The sequence below is a fragment of the Rousettus aegyptiacus genome, unplaced genomic scaffold (assembly GCF_014176215.1).
Source record: "Rousettus aegyptiacus isolate mRouAeg1 unplaced genomic scaffold, mRouAeg1.p scaffold_m13_p_1, whole genome shotgun sequence".
Taxonomy (NCBI): Eukaryota; Metazoa; Chordata; class Mammalia; order Chiroptera; family Pteropodidae; genus Rousettus; species Rousettus aegyptiacus.
The window spans coordinates 185,031,532-185,049,981 of record NW_023416284.1 but is presented as its reverse complement, the minus strand read 5'-3'; the positions used below and the strand labels follow the sequence as shown (position 1 = coordinate 185,049,981).

At 56.5% G+C, this 18,450-nt stretch overlaps 1 protein-coding gene across 4 annotated transcripts in view; it reads right to left on the bottom strand.

Annotated features, from left to right (window-relative positions):
• SMOC2 (SPARC related modular calcium binding 2) overlaps positions 1-18,114 on the bottom strand; it is an 84,879-nt gene extending 66,765 nt beyond the window's left edge. For all 4 annotated transcript variants that reach the window (XM_036223670.1, XM_036223671.1, XM_016125082.2 and 1 more), the window contains exon 1: positions 17,844-18,114. In XM_036223670.1, coding sequence (XP_036079563.1) covers positions 17,844-17,927 — 84 coding nt within the window. In that variant the 5' untranslated portion in view covers positions 17,928-18,114. The remainder of the gene's footprint in view (positions 1-17,843) is intronic.
• Positions 18,115-18,450: the final 336 nt, after the last annotated feature.

Genomic DNA, 18,450 nt, shown 5'->3' with positions numbered 1-18,450 from the left:
GTGGCCACGGTCGTCACGTGGTGACCACACTCTGTCTTCATAAGTGTCGTCCACACTGACCAGCACGGTTGGCTGGGAACCAAACGCTCCTCCTGTTTTCACCACAAAGGCGTGGGATTTGGCTTTTGGTGATGGCCTGGATTTGCATGATGCTCTGAATTGCTAACGTTTATTGATTTCAGGACACCGTTTACAAACAGAGAGATTTAGAAAACGGCTTCTGTATTCAAGCCCTGACCCTTTTAACTCTGTTGCTCGCCTCTGCTCAACCAACCAAATCTTCATGTTTATGTAAACTAGTGAACCCACATCTGTTTACAAAACACAATTACCCCAGCAAAGCCCACCCCGCCGTCAGCTGTGCCAGACTTTCCTCGCTGAGGAATGCACTGCTCGTTTAGGAATTTCCAGGAGAATAAAAAATTTCAGGAGGCACTACTGAAGTCCTGTCTCTTCTGGTGTTCATGCAGGGAGCAGAGACAAGACCCTAGAGGAACTTTTACCAGCTGTGGCCACAGAGGATCATCCTACGATCAAAGAAAGGCGCCAAGCCCCAGGAGGCCAGGAGCCCGGCCTGGCAACACGAGGCAGCACCGCCCCGCCCCCCATCCCGTCCGTGTCCAGGACGGGCACCAGCAGGAGGACATCGCCAAGTAAGAAGCTACCAGAGCCATCCGTGAAGGGTGGCCAGATCTGCCTTAAACAATTAATCCAAAGTGACCTAATCCACAGATGACCTAATTGTTGTACTTACACTACAGTGGCAGTTTTCTTTGAGACCACAGAAAAGTAGGATTGTCAGGAAAACTGCTCAACTTAAAACATGAATTAAGCACTTTAGGAACATTTAAAGGTTGATGCAGAAATGAGCTTTGCACTTTAAAAACTTCATTATCGACTTCAGCGCTCAAAATAATATTTACACGGTGCTCCGTCCCAGCGGCGGGGAGCAGGGTGGTGGTTATTGGTGTTTCTTATCCACCATCTACCCAGGTGAAAGGAGGGCTTTGAAAACTCACTAAGCAGAGAAGCCTGCCAACACTCCGGGACATGTGCGGGGAGAATCAGAGCAAGGTCAGCGAAGGCCTGACACATACGTTCCTCACCTGCTCTAATCACTGTGGGAACCGAAAACCCCGGAGGTCTCTGTCCGCCTGTTACAAACACGGGGAAACGTGGGCACTTGGTCTGCCATGCCTCATTTTGTTCCCTGTTGTGGGTACTCATTCAACAAGAGTGTCTTAGCTGAGCCGAGGCATGGCCAAGAGTGCAAACCTAAATGCTTCTTGGAGTTGCTTTAATGGGATAATTATGAGTGAAATGCACCCACGTTTTAAAAACAAAGATATAAGGGCTTCAAGATAGGCAAACGCTGTGCTTATCTCCTCTCAGCACAGCAAAATTACAATTAAACTAAGAACAACCATCATGGAGAATCACCTCAAGTCTAGCTAAACATAAGTCCTACAACTGAGGACACACAGAAGAGGCCACCTTGAGACTGGTAGGAGGGATGGAGACATGGCATGGACTGGTCCCGTACCCACATGTGGTGATCAAGAATCAGGAGGGAAACCTTGGCTGTGGGGGTCCCCTGAGAAGCGAGGGGTCCTGGCCCCACACTAGGCTCCCCAGCCCAGGGCTCTAATCCCGGGAAGAAAAGTCCCCACCAGGCTGGCTGTGAAAACTGGCCGGGGACGGTGGCTGAGTGAGAGAAGGGGTGCGGGAGTCGCAGACTTTCCTCTTAAGGGCCCACGCTCAGATTCACCGCTGACGGACTCGCTCACTCTGAGTTCTGGCGCTGGGGACGCAGCTCGAAAGGTGCCAGGGACACAGGGAGGAACTGGATCGTCTGGCTTCAGGGCGAGGGCTGGAGGGGCGGCTTCCTCCCAGACACAAGTGCTGGCAGAGGGTACTGTCCCTTCATTGAGTCATCCCACCTACCGGTGTGAGGACGCAGGCGGCCGCCATATTGAGTCTCCACCAACCTGGCTGACACGACTCGCCACGCCCACCCACCCACGTGACGCCCTGAGGCCCCGCCCCTCCCAAGATGCGAGCTACCCAAGCCGCCTCCAGTGGCTTTGCCATGCAAACGACCTGTCCTGGCTCATGCTGTGAACTTTCCTAAAATCTCTCAAAGGTTCACAAACTTCAAACAGGCAGCATCTGGCCTCGGCGTGCCCTGTACCTCTTGCTGAGCAGTGCCAAGCCCGGTATTGTCGGCAGCTGGCCTCAGTTCACAGCTCAGTCTCTGTTATGCACCTCCAAGCCCAGCACAAATGACAACCATCTGGAGATCACTCGGTAGTTCATACCAAGTGGCTCCAGGCAGGGCACACGCAGCAGCTGACCTTGGCCTGCAGCAGAGCCCCTCCCAAGAGGCCCCAGCGCCAACACACTGGTTGCCAGCTTCAGACCACACCAGAGCGCCACCAACCACCTCCATGAACGACACACCCAGAAGGCAGACTCAGCAGGCACCAGAGCCTGGCTAAAGCGAATCCTGCTCCACAGGGTCAGCCCCCATGCAACGGCTCCTCCGGCCAGTCCTCACAACCAATCAGCCTGAGGGTCAGTCCCTCCCACTGGTGTGCCAATAGTAATCATGGCTCAACTACAACAGATTGGCACACACGACCCACACAAGGGACACACCTGGAGTACCTGCCACAGGTGACCTTATAGAGCATGTGTCCCACAGGACACCTACTATATAAGGCCACTCTACTCAGACCAGGAGACATAGCAGCCCTACCTAAAACATAGGGGGGAAAAAAACACAGGGAGGCAGACAAGATGAGGAGACAAAGAAGCATGTGCCAAATGAAAGAACAGAATAAAGCTCCAGAAAAAGAACTAAACAAAATGGAGACAAGCAATCTACTAGATGTAGTGTTCAAAACACTGGTTACAAGGATGCTTGATGATCTCAGTGAGAACTTCAGTAAGAGCTAGGAAACGAAAATAGAGATTTAAAAGAACCAGTCAGAACTGAAGGGGTCCCATTAGAGCAGAGGTCCCAACCCCTGGGCTGCGGACTGGTACCAGTATGTGGCCTGTTAGGAACCAGGCTGCACAGCAGGTGAGTGGCAAGCAAGCGAGCAAAGCTTCATCTGTATTTGCGGCCACTCCCCAGTGCTAGCGTCATCACCTCAGGTCCACCTCAGGTCATGAGGCATTAGATTCTCATAGGAGCACTGGTCCCTTGTGCCAAAAAGGTTGGGGACCCTCTGCATCTGAGGGAATCAACAGTAGATTAAATGAAGCAGAGGATCAAACCAGTGATTTGGAAGATAAAGTAGCAGAAAACACCCAATCGGCACAGCAACAAGAGAAAAGGAGCCAAAAAGGATAGTTGAAGGGGCCTCTAGGATAATATCACGTGCACCAACATTCGCATCATCAGGATACCAGAAGGAGAAGAGAGAGAGCAAGGAATTGAAAACCTATTTGAAGAAATAATGGCAGAAAACTTTCTTAATCTGGTGAAGGAAATAGACATATAAGCCCAGGAAGTGCAGAGTCTCAAACAAGATGAACCCAAAGATGTCCATACCAAGACACATCATAATTAAAATGCTGAAGGTTAAAGACAGAGAATCTTAAAAGCAGCAAGAGAAAGCAGCTAATTACATACTAGAGAACTCTTATAAGACTGTCAGCTGATTACTCAACAGAAACTTTGCAGGCCAGAGGGCTTGGCACAAAATAGTCAAAGAAATGTTAAAGGGACTTATTTAAGAAGAAAATAAAGATCAAAAACATGAATAATAAAATGTCAATAACTATACATGTATCAAATTATTTTAAATGTAAATGGAGTAAATGCTTTAATCAAAAGATATAGGATGACTGAATGGCTAAGAAAACAAGATGCTTACACATGCAGCCTAGGAGAGACCCACTTTAGATCAAAAGATACACACAGACTGAAAATAAAGGGATGGAAAAAGACATTTCAAGAGAATGGAAATGAAAAAAAAAAAAAAAAACCTGACGTAGCAATACTATACCAGACAAAACAGACTCTAAAACAAAGGCTATAACAAGAGACAAAAAAGGACCCAGTAATTCCACTCCTGGGTATTTATCAAAAGAAACTCAAAACATAAATTCAAAAAGATATATGTATGTTTATTGCACCATTATTTATAATAGCCAAGATATGGAGGCAACCCAAGTGTCCATCAATAGATGAATGCATAAAGAAGAGGTGATATATATATAGAGAGAGAGAGAAAGAGAGAGAGAGAGAGAGAGAGCGCACAATATTCCATCATATATATACATATATATGATGGAATTATTACTCAGTTATAGAAAGAATGGCATCTTACCATTTGTGACAACATGGGAGGCCCTTCGGGGTATTGTGAAGAGTGGAGTAAGTCAGACAGAGAAAGACAAATACCATCCGAGTTTGCTTATATGTGGAATTTAAAAAACAAAATAAATGAACAAACAAAACAGAAACAAACTCATAGATACAGGAAATATTTTGATGGTTGCCAGATGGGAAGGGGATCGGCAGATTGGGTGAAAAAGGTGAAAGAATTAAGGAGTACACATTGGTAGTCACAAAATAGTCACAGGGATGTAGAGCACAGCATGGGGAATATCGCCAACAACGTAACCACCACGTATGGTGTCAGATGGCACTAGACCTCCCAGAGCGCTCGCTTCCTAAGTTATATAAATGTCTAATCACTATATTGTATACCTGACACTAATAATAATATCGAATGCCAACCGTAATCGAAAATAAAAAGAGTATTTAAAAAACAGACATAAGTGGTGCTTCCTTAGAAATGTCGATGGCTTTGCAACTTTTTGCTATAGTTTAATTAAATATACAATAAATCTTTTCAACTAATACATATTACAATGAATACGAGAAAAGTCTAAATAAGAATGACACGTGACAGGAACAGCACAAGGAAAATCATCCTCGATCAACAGAAAGTGTCCAGTGAACTCGGCAAGACTTCTGAAAGCAAAATATAGCTTTTTACAGGAGACCAAGATGCATTTCACGTGGTACTCGCATGGACAAGGCACCGTCCATGTTCAGTGGGACCGGTTTGCTCTTGCCAGCGCTGCCCTTGCCACGCAGGCATCGGAGGGTGGAGCATCCGGGGTGATCCGGAGCGGGCGAGTCAGACTCCGGCGCTCTGGTCCCCGCCTCCCCGCCCGGCTGCCGGCCCACGCACGGGCCTTGGCCCCAGGGAAGGAAACACAGTGCAGGTGCGCCCTGCACCCCGGGGGTGGGAGATTTGGCATCCGTCCCACCCTGTGTACGCACACCCTGAGCAACGGGCTTCGCTCTGGACACTTCTGGAAGCACGTCTGGGAAAGTCGAGCGGAGAAGGACGAGCTCCCGCAGCTGCGGCCCTGGCCGCAGTGATGGCCGTCCATCACACACACAAGCACACACACCGCACACACACACCCTGCGGGACGCGGCCCAGACGGCCTGTGGGACCTTCCCCGGCTCCCAGCTCCACAGGACCCAAAGTCACCCCAGTAATTTCTCGAAGCACCATGATTTCTTCTGATTTCATGTCAGGCTCTCATAAAATATGCCATTTGAACCGAGAATGTCACGGTGGGAAAAGAAGAGTGTGTAAAAATCACAAAGCAAGACGACAATCTGTGGGCGACACCCGGTGACCCGCAGTGGAATCTCTACAAACCTCTTTCCAGCCGACGGCCCATTGGGGAACCCTCGGGTCCCTAACGTGCCTCTCAAGCTTCACAGCTGGAGCACGCCGTCCATGCCGAGCCCAGAGTTCTGGAGGGCACTGTCCCCGAGTCAGCGGTCCCTGCGTTGGCTCTCTCACCGTCTAGAAGTCGAGAGCACAGGCGGGCCACTACCCGTGAACGACAGAGTTTAAAAATAAAATCCACTGAAGGGGAGAGCTGCAGGCGCGACTATTTTTCTGCTGAGCAAAAAAATATATATAAATCGAGAAGGAAATTCATTTTTGTTTAAAAAAGAGAAAATATGTTGAAGCTTTGGGGAAAATGGCAGATTAAATAAAGAGGCAAGAAATTGACAAGATTCCCCTCGCAGTGGGCAGGCCAGGGCTACGGACGCGGTCTGGCTTAGGGGCTTCATCTCTGAGGGACATGGCGGGGGGGGGGGGTGACCTGCGGAGCCTGCTCAGGACACCGATACTTCAACCCTGCTACAATGACAGTCAGGCCTCCACAGTGTGTTGGGGACACACAGAGATTGGTCACATCTTGGGCTTGTGCGGTGCCTTCAGAGCCTTCTAGGTCCCTTCCCACACTATTGGATTTGGAATGTCCCTCTCTCTGGTATGTTATGCATTTCATTGCCCTCCCAAACGGTCGTCTTTCATTCACACTGTCCCAGAGAGCCTATTTCTCTGTGGTGGAGTAAAGCCAACGAGGACGGTCCTGAGGGGGCTGTGGACACCGTCCAGTACGACTACCTGCAGTAGGGGACGCGTCTACCATCTGTGGCACACGGCAGCTGCAGGCCAGGCTGTCCTGGCTCGTGGGGGTGTTACAATAGTGATACCTGGCCCTTGGGTTCCTGAACCTCGGACGCAGAGGGTATGCTAAAACACAGCGGAAAAAAACTAACCGAATTCCCATGAAACTGATTATATCTGAGCCAATCACTTGCTAATAATCCCAGAGGGTCTTTTCCTTCCTGGGGAGCCCGTTTACTCACCAGCAGTGAAAATGATATGTCAGAGATGGGGGTGGGTAGCTGCCCCTCGGCGGACTTTGGGTGGAGGACAGTGACAGTTAATGTCACACTAGACATTGTGGAAGGAATCTCCACGGGGCCATCCCCAGAGCGGGCACCATCAGGGAGGGAGACGCGAAACCCCCGCCAAACCGCAGAAGAGCAGAGCCCGGCCCTGCTCCTCGCCCGGGGAGTCCCCGCCCCCTCTCCCGCTGCCCCGCCACGGGGACCCCGTGCCCCGCGTACAGCTCTGCCCGCGCCCAGCCCTGGAATCCGCGTTTCCCGTGCGCTTCCCTCACTTCGGGTCCCCACCCCCAACCCGGGTCGTCACTGCCCTCCCCCGTCTGATGTCGGGTTCCTTCAGCTGCCTGCTGGCATCGCCCGGAAAAGTCAGAACCACCGGGTCCCCGCGCCTGCTCCCACTGCTCACGGCGACTGCCTTGCCCTTGGCGCTTAGCGGCCGACCCTGACACACTGAAATTCATGGTGCGCCCAGCGCCATGGGCAAATGAGGCCCTATTTTCCTTATCCTTTCACCCAAAACACCACATAGGGCGTGGACATCTCACAGACACTGCAAGCATTTGGAGCCAGGGTCCAGGGACCTGCCCCAGCCCTTTCTCATGCCCTCCCCAGTGCGGGCGTCAGGATTGTCGCTCGACAAGCACTTAGACCGAAGAAAATCCACATGACCTTTACATTATCCTGCATCTTTAACGTTTAAAAGTGCCGCGACTGCCTATTACTGTGTTCCCACCAGAACGTCTCTTGCAGCAGAGGCGAGGATGCTGAAATTGTTCTCGATAAAAATCTGGCATCGAATTTCCCTTTAAACACCGAGCCAGCAAGAGCGTGGCGGGGTGCCGGCGAAGGCCACCGCCGGGCTGCACTCCACACCTGGGGACACGAGGGGACCCGTGACAGGCATGCGAGCCCCCAGAGCTGGGGGTGTGGCCCGTGTTCCCTCCTGGTACCCATCCGACCCCTCCATGGCACCCGGTAAAAAAGACAGAAAATTCTCACCACGACAATGTCCTTCAAGTCACGGTCCTGAGTAGGACACCCCCAAACGAAGCAGACGTGTCGGGTGGTACCATCATGAACCACTGGGTTATTTTTCAAAACATCTGTTACATCGTCACGTTGCTTCTGGAATTTATTTTTTAATCTCTAAAAAGGGGCGCCCCATGCGTTCTTTGCAAACATTGCTTGCAGACCCGGGGGTTCAGGCTCCATTCCGCTTGAGGAGGGCACGCGTCTCGGCGGGCTGAGTCGCATGTGAGTCTGGGGCCAGCAGAGTACAGATGGGGAAGTCTTTGGCAGCATTGATCAAAGTCAATTTCATCTAATTTGCGGTAAACTAAAAGGCATCTTCGAGGGGTCTCTGCGCAGTTCAAAACCTCAGCGAGAGGCACGAGGAGCCGCCGTTCGGTGGGAGCTGAGGTGACCAGAAGCACAGGGAGAAACGCGGCCCGGCACCCCGTCCCGACTGGGGCCGTCCCCAAGCACACCCTGGACCTTCCCTGGCGGCACGCGGCTCCTCCGCCCAGGCGCCCGCAGGTCCCTGGCGGCTGCTTCTCCCCAAGGTCGGCACCGGCGCTGGCTTCACCGACTCGCTCGTCCCAGGTGTGGCTCATGGGAAGAAGGCTCCTCTGGCTCGCCTTAAAGGCGTCCCCTCCAGATGCTGCCACATGCTTCCTGCCCGGGACCCAGATTCTACGTCCACGGATCCAGGGGACTCTGTGGCACCAGCCGGAAGACCCTGCGAACCCTCGCTCAGCGAGGCCGCGGCTGTGGCCAGCCCCTCACCCTGAAACCTGGCCACGATCCTGCCCCTGACCGCCTGCCAGGCTGCCACCCGCCGGCCCGCCCCTCAGCCCCGTGTCCCGGGCACCCAATCCCTCCGTGTCCTGGTTCCCTCCTCTGCAGAGCGGGGCGGCGAAGCCCCCACTGCACCAGGCCCTGCGAGGGACAGAGGAGTCACTGTGGGAACGTCGCCCTGGACAGGGCCCTGAGCACCACAAGGCCACACTGACCGTCAGCCATTAACAACGCCCACAGGTTCACTCTGCACCATGCTGGTCCCACACATGGCAAAACCAGCGCTTAGTTATTACATGATGAGGTCGCGACAGCACAGGCCCCACTGAACGCCCGGTTCTGTGCCCTGAACATGGAGCTGGCATTTGGGCCAACCCAGGGGGCTTCCTGGAGGAGGAGGTGGTGTCTGTGGAGAGTGGGGCACGTGGGCGGGGCTGCACAGAACATGTTTGGCATCACCAGGCTGAGGACGGCCTGAGGAGGGGGGGGGTAGGGGGGTAGGGGGGTGGGGGGTGCAGGGCAGGGCTGGTCGCCCAGGGAGTTTTCCGTTCTGCCGGCTCCCACCCCACTCAAGATCCGGACTCACGGAGGGAGTGGAGTTGACAAGGACAGACGGAGATCACGGGGCATGGTGACGGAACAGGACAGTCCCCTCACAGCACAGAAGACCCACCCCAGCAGCCGCTGCAGCCCCCGTGAGGGCACACACCAGGATCGCGACCGGGGTGCTGGCACCGGAGCCCGGGCCCCAGGACCCGTGGCATCCTGCTCCCCACAGGGCACGTGGGCCCCACCCCAGGGGAGGCAAGCTCAGTCCTCCCGCCCACCGGCCACCAGGCGGCGGGCCACAGAGGGCCGTCCGCCCACATGGAGCCCGAGTCATCACCACCAGCTCCCGCGACCCTTTGCCAGAGTCCACGAGGCCCGGGGTGTGCTAAATTCCATCGGTCTGTCTCACCAGGGGCCTCCTGTGCCCTTTTCATCGCAGAGAAAGGGACTGGCCAGCGAGCCGCGCGGCACCAGGGAAAGGCGTCGCAGGCGGGGTGAGGCGGCCGGGAAACACGGAAAGCGGAGACGCGGACGAGAGTGTGCGTTAGAACCGGAGAGAGAGGGGCCGCACCCTCGGGGCCGCACCCTCGGGGACGCCAGTGCGCCCGCCGCGGGCCGGCGGCGCTCCCTGCTGGGCGCGGGGCGGCAACGCAGCGACAAACGCGCAGCCAGGGCCGAGCCGCAAACAGGTGCGTGTGTGTCCGCGCGCCTGGCGCCTCGGCGCGATGGCCCGCACGGACCAGCGGCCGGGACGACCGCAGCTGTCGCCGGAAGTGCACGAGAAAGAACACCGCTAGCAAGCGGAAACGGGGGGCGGGGGGAAGAATGCACATTTGAACGGGGGCCAATAATGATGTTTTAAAGTCTCCTCCAGACTCTTGGATGCGGAGGAAGGCGCACGGTGTCTGAGGCCGATGCGGGGAGAGGCCAGGCAGAGCGCGCCGAGGGCGGTGGCGGCCGGCTCGTCCCCGTCCCAGAGGACCGCTGCCCTGGCACGTGGTGACAGCTTCGCGGGGAAGGGCCCTGGTGACCCCGACGCGTGCGGGAACTCGCGCCCTGGGGAGCACGGGTCGGAACGCAGACCTCGCAGGCAAACGCGGGAAGCCACGACGCCCCCCGCGGCCCCCGGAGCGCGAACCCGAGCCCCACCCAGGACCCCCGACGGCAGCTGACGGACGGCGCAGATTTCAACACGCAAATCCCAGACTTCCAGGTTAGGGCGCAGGGACATCGCAGAAAGTCCCTGGTGTTCCCTCCATCCCCTAATTTAGCGTCTCTGCTTCCTGCGCCGAGTCTTTAAAACCGGAGAGTTGCACGCGAGGCCCGAGCTCACGCTAAGGGGCAGACAGTGGGGCTTTTCGTCGTCGAGGTGGCAGAAGCTTGGCCGGGGGTCGGACCCCAAGCCCCACCTCCCACCTGGTGCCCCTGGCGGCCAGGCTGCTCTTGGGCGCCCCCCTGTGGGCCGCGTGGGGAGCGGGCTGGGGGCGGGGCCGCCACGCAGGACACGCCCTCAGGCTCAGGTGGAGGAGGCGGAGGCGCGAGTGCAGCACGGCGCCCCAGGGCCGCACCTGGATCGCGCACCTGGAGTGCACCTCCGAATGGAGATCAGTCCTTGGCAGCTGCCTGCAGACGACGATGCCTCGCGGAGGCCGACGGGCACGAGCACACCTGCGGCCGCGCCCCGCCGGGACGTGTGTGCTCAGGCCAGCGCTGTCCCTCGCCTGCCTCGCGCTGTGGAGTGTCCGGGGACACACGCCCGCGGCACACACAGTGGCTTGGCTCGGCCCGGAGAGACGCGAGAAGCCACCAGGGGAAGTGTGGCGGGAGCCACGCTGCATGGATGGGGTCCGCACGTCCTGGCGGGAGCCACGCTGCGGGGACGGGGCCCGCACATCCTGGAAAGGGGGCCCCGGAGCTTTTCCCTAATAGGCAGGGAGGCTGTTGTCGTCTGGAACCCTAATCCCCAAACTGGCCAGGAACTTTCAAAATGCCATCATTTGACAGTCTTGACCTTGCTGGCCACCACAATATGGGAGGACACTAACTTCTTTTTTCCAAAGGTCATTATTCTAAAATTACTTTTAAATGTACTGTTTTGTTTCTTTTTTTTATGTGTTCATCACACACACCCAAGTCCTTTGTAGAAGCAACTGAATTCCACAGTGAATCTACAACTGAAAAAAAAAAAAACGACAACAATGCACTAAATTCTGCTGTAATACCTCCACTTAAATCTCTTGAATTGTTTTTTAAATTATAAGTGTATATGGAATGTGTTTATTTTGTAACTTCTGTTTTTTATTTTAAAGCAATTGGCTCTTATCAATGGATCGACAGGCGCCTCAGGGAGCCTTTTTATATCAACTTGATTTCAAGCGTGAGGAAGGGTGTGAGAGTGGCCTCTGAATGTAAGAGGGAAGTTATGCAGAGTGCTTCTGTGCTATTTCTTTTGATTTGTTAATTTTCTTTGGTTTTATGGCAGAGTGGGAAACCGCAGGTGTGTGAAGGGAATCTCACACAGAGGGGTCACGCTGTGTGTCCACGAGGCTGGTGGTCACAAAATTGGCCTGCAGTGAAGTAAAGGTGAGTCTGAAACGGGCCATAGATGTGGCTACGCGGGGACCAAGACGCGGAGAGAAGGGTGGCCTCAGGCAGGACCGAACTCCGGGGCTGAGGTTGGGCTGAGTCGCACCCGAGGGCAGCGACGCCTCACGCCATTGGAGCGCTGATGACACGGAAGAGAGTCGGTGAAACGCGTCTGCCAAACACAGGCTCGGCCAGGGCCTCGCAGCCCCTGCCCCTGCAAGCCGAGCTGTGCGCGCAGAAACCCAGGCCACCGGCCCGGCCGCCAGCACTGCGCCCTTCCATCGCTGCTCGGACAGCTGCCAGGACACTTCTCGGCAGCTCCCTGGTGCTGGGAGGTCCCCTGCTCCCCGCCTGCTCCCTCGGCTCTGGCAGACAAGAGCCAGTGTGAGTCTGCGGCTCCACAGGGTGGCAGGCGCCTCCCCCTCCGCTGCTCAGGAGGCTGTGGGAGAGGAGGCCACGCGGGGCTTCCCCAGCTCGGCCACATGCGGTCACCCACTGTGACATTCAACCCTCACAGCTGGCCTGGGCCCGGCCTCCTGGGTGCTAACCATGTTCCCAGCATCAAACGCCCTGGCTGGGTCCACAGAAGTGTCTACTACCTTCTTCAGTCCATCACGGCTAGTGTGGCATGGACCCGGCCAGGCCAGGCAAGGCGACGGAAGCCAGATTTTCCTGACCCCGGAACAGGGCTCTCTGTGAGTGGGGTACACGCACTGTTTCCAGCGCCTCGATCACAGAACAGAGGAGCAGAGAAATAAACACAAACGCCCAACTTGGCCAAGGTCGACCTAAACACTACAGCATTTTCTGCCAAGAAACTGATGAACTTGGTCTTTAAGTGACTAAACCCAGCAAATCAGGGACCATTCAGAAAGAAACGGGCCTGATTTCGGCCTGCGGAAGTGTCCGAACCAGGATCAAACACACCGCAGATCGTTGTTTGCCTAAAACCTTCGTGTTTTCTGAAACTTCATTATTATTGGAGGACTCCATGCCCGCAACCTCAAATGCCAAGAGTTGGTTTAAAACGCTCTCACAAAAATAGAAAAAGAAAAACAAACGAACAAACAAAAAACCTGCCGTAGGCACGGGCTCGTGACATGCTGCTGCAGGTGCAGAGACGGCGGCACCGGCCACCGCACCTGCCGGACCGGCGCTGGGGACAGGTGCGCCCGGCCACCCGCCCTCGGTGGCCTCCAGGACCGAGAAGGACACACACTTTCGGAGGACAGAATGTGAGGAAGGGAAACTAAGGAGACCTCAGGGAATTTCAGCCCGGCCGCAATGCCACCGGCAACACACTGGTGACGACGGAATCCGAGCCAGTGACTGTGACTTGGGTGGACGTGTGAGAGGCAGGAAGGGGAAAGGGCGGAAGCGGAAGGAAGGGGGTCCTCGCGCACCGCGTGGACACCCCGCCCCTTAACTGGTCACACACCCGTTGTGTCACCCACGACAAAAACCTGAACATAATTACGGCTTCGGCAGTCGCGCTGTGACCACCACCGTGCTGGAAATTCTCGTTAACTTTGGCTAGATGTTGCGGTGTACAAGTTTCCACTTATAACTTTTTAAAATCCTAACAATATAAATGTGAGTTGACATTTTACTTGGTTCTGTTCATTTGTGTTTTATCACCAACTTTCGCTCTTGGATTTTTCAGCCCGGGACTACAAAACCACCTGGGAATGCCTGTTATTTTCACTTTTACAATAATTTTTTCTTAACCCATACGAAATTAGAATTTCATTTTCTGAACTCTTTCCGCTGGTGGGCTTTGGTTAAACATGCAATAGGTTGATATTCGAAGTCTGCAGATGTGCAAATATTAATAGTGAAAGCTTGTCGCCAACACCGTCACTCAGAGAAGCGTAAAGGTGACAATCCTAGTTTTCTATAAATTAACTCAGAAGGCTTTTTTCTTATTTTTGCTCTATAATGACAAGATCCTACTGCAAATCCATCATTCTCGATCTGTGTCTCGTATATGTGGAACAGGGTACCTTTTAATTTAAAAACACGGAGATGTCACCCTTGCCCAAAAGGCAACGCTGCTCATCTCAGCGACAGCCCCATTCTAACACACTAGCTCGCTGTGCAGGTTCGTTTTGACTAGCATTAGAAGCCCACGGCCTCAGGAGCCTGCAGCAGGTGTGCGGGGCCCACGTCCTGCGCGCTCGGTGGGGCCCCAGGCGGCTCCAGTTTACGCCAGGACTTGACACCACACCTGATGTGGCTCCCGCTGGTGCTGGGGCCGTCAGTCGCCATGGAAACGGCTTTCCGGTGTTGGTTTCTTCTCCTGACCCGCTCTGGTCCCCCTGGGGCTGTGTGTTCGTCCCAGGTCCCGCAGCATGTAAGGTGGGAGGGATAGGGGACCCTGAATCGCGAAATGGCTTGCGGAACCTCAGGCGCCTTTGGGAAAGCGCAGACCCGGCGCACGCGCACTTTGACGTGCGCGTCTCTGTGACCTGTGTCAGAGCTCATGGACATGCGACTGACGAAACTCTAAAACTACACGTGAGCAAAGGCCGCTTTCCCACCTCCTGCCCCCCAAATGCATGCGCACGGGGCGGAAGAGGCCGCGCCCACCCTGGGCACAGGCCCCAGACCAGCGCGCCCCCGGCCCGGCCCGCGCCCGACCCCCGCGGGGACGCGCAGCCGGCCAAGCGGTCTGGGACAAGGTGGCACCGAATTATAAAGTCCCTTGAAGTGACATCAAAACCTGTGCCGGGGCCACGCCCACCTCGCCAAGGGAGACAGACCCTTGGGCCAAATTTAGAGGCGCCTCCGTGGGCTTCGCGCGTGCGGACTTGGGGGGCCTCGGGAACCCCGCTTCCTCTCCTCTTGAACGTGACACATCGGAAGTTTCTGGTTCGATCGTTGTGACGGTGAAACGAGAACGCAGACACGAAGCGCCCTTACACAGTGAGCGCAGCTCAGCGACACCCATCACGACGGAGTCCCTGGCCGGTCCCCTGGGGGTGAGAACGGGCTCAGAGGGAGGTGGCTTGACCCCCCCTCACACGCGCGCGGGCGGAGCTGTTCAGACTGCTCTGGGTGACGCCTTGGGCTCAAGGCCTGGGGACTCAGGGCGGGAAATGTCGCTCCTCAATGGTCCCGGCTTTCCAACTGTCCACCAAAGCCGTCTAACTGCACCTCTGCCAAAGCAGAGGGTCGTGACCTGTCTGCGTGGCCAATGACCTATGCTGGAAGTCATTCTGCAGTCTCTGCCCTCCTCAGAACTTAAACACGGCAGCCAGGCCCTCAGCCAGCAGAGGTGGCCTGGCCTTAGGCTGCACCCACTTCAAGGAGGAAGCCGCCTGGGCCCAAGTCGCAGGGCATTAACACACTCAACGGCGCCATCTGCTGCCCGGAATACCGCTGAGGTCTGACCACCGATGACCAGGGGTTACACAAAGCCATCCAAAGGTCGTCAGAAAAAAACACAAAGGGTCTGACAGTGCCGTTCCTAAAGGATGACCGTGGTGAAAAATAAAATGGTAATTATCAAGCAGATCAGACTCTCTGGGTCTTGAACACAGAACAGCAGAAGTGACCAAACCCAGTGACGTGCTCAGGCAAACTGTGCCCCAAAACGCAGGGAGAAAGGAGACAAGCGCGCAGTCCTGAGAAGCCACGTGACGACCCCCACGACCCCAAGGGGGCGGGGATGCCCCTGCTTCCGGCCAGAAGAAATGGACCGAACGGAAGGAGGCGTCCCCTGCTGCCCGTCCAGTCCACACGGCGCACCTCTCCTTGTCTCACTCACACGCATACACACACGCGGAGAGCAGGCAGCGCGCCCCCCACCTCTGTGACGGGTGGGAACACGTGGGACCAGTACCCCTGCACGCCTGGTCACACAGCAGCGTGCGAAGTGATGACTGCGGAATTTAAAACCACCTCGTGTGGACCAGTGACACAGGTGCCCTCGGACACGGTGTTACCTGGAGGACTCACATGCGCCAGGCATATTAAACGCCTCGTCTTTAATCCTACACGTGCTAAGTAGCTATTGTTACTTTCTTCCCACTTTACAGACAAGGAAACTGAAGATGAGGAAGCTAAGTCACTCCCAGCCTCCCACGACTGATGCTGCCTCTGGTTAACCGCAGGTCACGTGGGTCCTGTGGCGAAAAAGCCATTCCTTTGTCTGCAGAAGATCTCCCGAGGACTAGCAAGCAATCTGCAAAGAGACAAGCTGCACAGGAAGATGCGGCAGGCGCAAAGCTTCCTCGCGACGTCCCGGGTCGGGGGCGGGCTGGGAAGGAGTCTGCCAAAATATTTTACGGCTTTCAGCTTTTCTCCTGGATGCAAAAGCAATGCGGCATTTTATTTGCAAATGCCGTTTATGAGACCAAAAGTGTTCTGGAGCGGAGCAGTGAAACCGGCACCAGGAGCGTCTCCCTCGCGATGGGCTCCCCGCCGGGCCCCACGTGTGGCTGGCAGCCCAGGAGCCCCTCGCAGCTGGCTTGGGACCGCAAGGCACCAGAGGCAAAGCAAGCAGTTCAACTAAAAGAGGGGAGGGGAGGGGAGGGGAGGGGAGAATCTGCAGATTTAAATGGTTCCAGTAACTAACCACATGGATCCTGCTCTTCCTCCCAGGGACCACCCGGCTGAGGCTCCCCCCAAGACAGCAGCAGATGACAGTCTGCTTTCTGCACTTTCAGAAAATCTGTGGCAACGGCTGGCAACGTGCTGTCACAGCTCCAGAAGGGGACACTGGGGTCTCGCTCTGAGAACTGGTCTGTCTCTCCACGGCCTCCGATCCAGTCGGCAGAGCGTCTGTGTGCGTGTGTGTGTGCGTGTGCGTGCGGCTCTGCGTATATGTACATGTGGATGCGTGTCCCCAAGAACACACGCAGGAAGTGTCTGATGGTCCCCCTGGGGGAGTCGGAGTTCTGATGGGAAGGCCAGGCGTGCGAAAGTTAGCAGTTTCTAATCGACAAGTCATTGTGAGACACAAGGCAGGGACCCCAGGACGGCTGCAGAAGAATTTTAGGTATGAACCGCGAACGCACTAACTCCTTCCCCCCTCACACTGCTTTGAAAAAAAAAAGAAAGAAAGAAAGAAAAAAAGAAAGAAAGAAAAAGGCTCGCAGGAGTGCTTCAGATTTGCTGAAAAGCAGAACGGGACCACAGCTCATTCCAAGCGTCTATTTTCGATACAATAAACCCTTGAGGACAAGTCCCTGTCCACTTAAAAGAGTCCCTCCGCCAGAGGTGTTCTCTCTGCCTTCGTGTTTTCTCAAGCACTTGTTCAAAAACACATTTAAGTGGAATGTTTTCGTTTCTGCAGATTGCATTAATTATGGGTTTGCAAACACTGCAAGCCCACGAGGTCCGCCCGAGCTGGGGGCTGCAGACGCGGCCCGGGCCAGCGGCCGGTGGCTTGGCTCAGCCCCCTGGACATGGCTCCGCGCTTGGCACCGTGCGCCTCGCCGGCCAAGGCCGTCGTCTAGAAGTTTCAGCTAAGAAAGAAAAACATACAGCGGTCAACCGCGGTGACCCATGCGCTCAGGCGCGAGCCGGCGTGCGCACAGCACCGGCCCCGGGAGAGGACCCGCAGGGCAAAGCGGCCACAGGACGGGGAGGCGCCTCCTCCCTCCCCTTTCTGCCGCTTACACGAGTGACAGATGATCCTTATTTGTAACGTCATCTACTTTTCCCAGCTGCACTTCGGGAGGTCTCCGGGAGAGCCAGGCGAGGCTTGTGGGCCCGAGGAGGGCCCACGACTTCCCCAGCGCACGCGCACAGAGCCCGCGGAGACGCGCGCTGGGAGCCGGTGGTCGGCGGCACCGGGCGCCGAGTCCGTGGCGGGGCCGGCGCCGGCGTTCCCAGACCCTGTGTCCGCGCGAGGCCCTGCTCACCCGCGAGTCGCGGAGCGCACCCCAACTCCCTCCTACCCGTGGCGGTAGGACCCCAGGAGCCGCCCGCAGCTGAGCAGGTCCTCCAGGCGGGTAGGGGTCCCCGGAGAAGGGCGGACCCCAGGAGCCCACCGAAGACGGTGGCTGTCTGGCCCCGGCGCGCACACCAAGTACCAGCCTGGGACCCACCTGCCCCGGCCGTGCCAGCGGGCGCAGGCGCCACCTCCTCGAGGGTCACCTGCGCTCTGCCTGGGCGCTTGGGCCGGCGGGGACGCGGGCACGGGGCCGGGACTCACCGTGAGCGCCGAAAACTTCTGCGCGGGCGCCGGCGGGAGCAGCCCCGCAAGCAGCGGCAGCCAGCAGAGCCGCGGCAGCAGCATGGTGCCGGCGGGGCGCGCGGCCGGGAGCCGGACGGAGGGCGGCGGCGGCGGCTCCTGGTGCCCTTCCCACCGCTCCACGAGGCCCGGACTCGACCAGCTGCCCTGCGGCACTGCGCCGTCCTCCGGTCCTTCCCGGCTTCTCTGGCTCCTGTCAAAGAACTCCAGAACGTCCCGGAGCCTCCTCCCTCCCTCGGCCCTCCTCCCTCCCTCCTCCCCGAGCCCCACCTCCCGCGCCGGCGCCGCACCCCGCTCAGCTCCGATGCCCGCTCCGGCCCAAGAGCCGCCGCAGGCGGGGATCTCCGCGAGCGGGAGCCGCAGAGGGGCCGACGGGCCGTGCTGGAGCTTGCCGGAGCCGTGCGTGGTGCCTCCTTCCCTGCGCGGGCGCACAGGCGCGCGCACACGTGTGTGCACATGCATGAACATACGTGTGTGCAAATGTACACGAGCACTCACGCACACACGCAGGCACGCAAATGCGCGAGCGCCATGGGGGTACTCCCTGGCACAGCCGCCAGGTGCACCC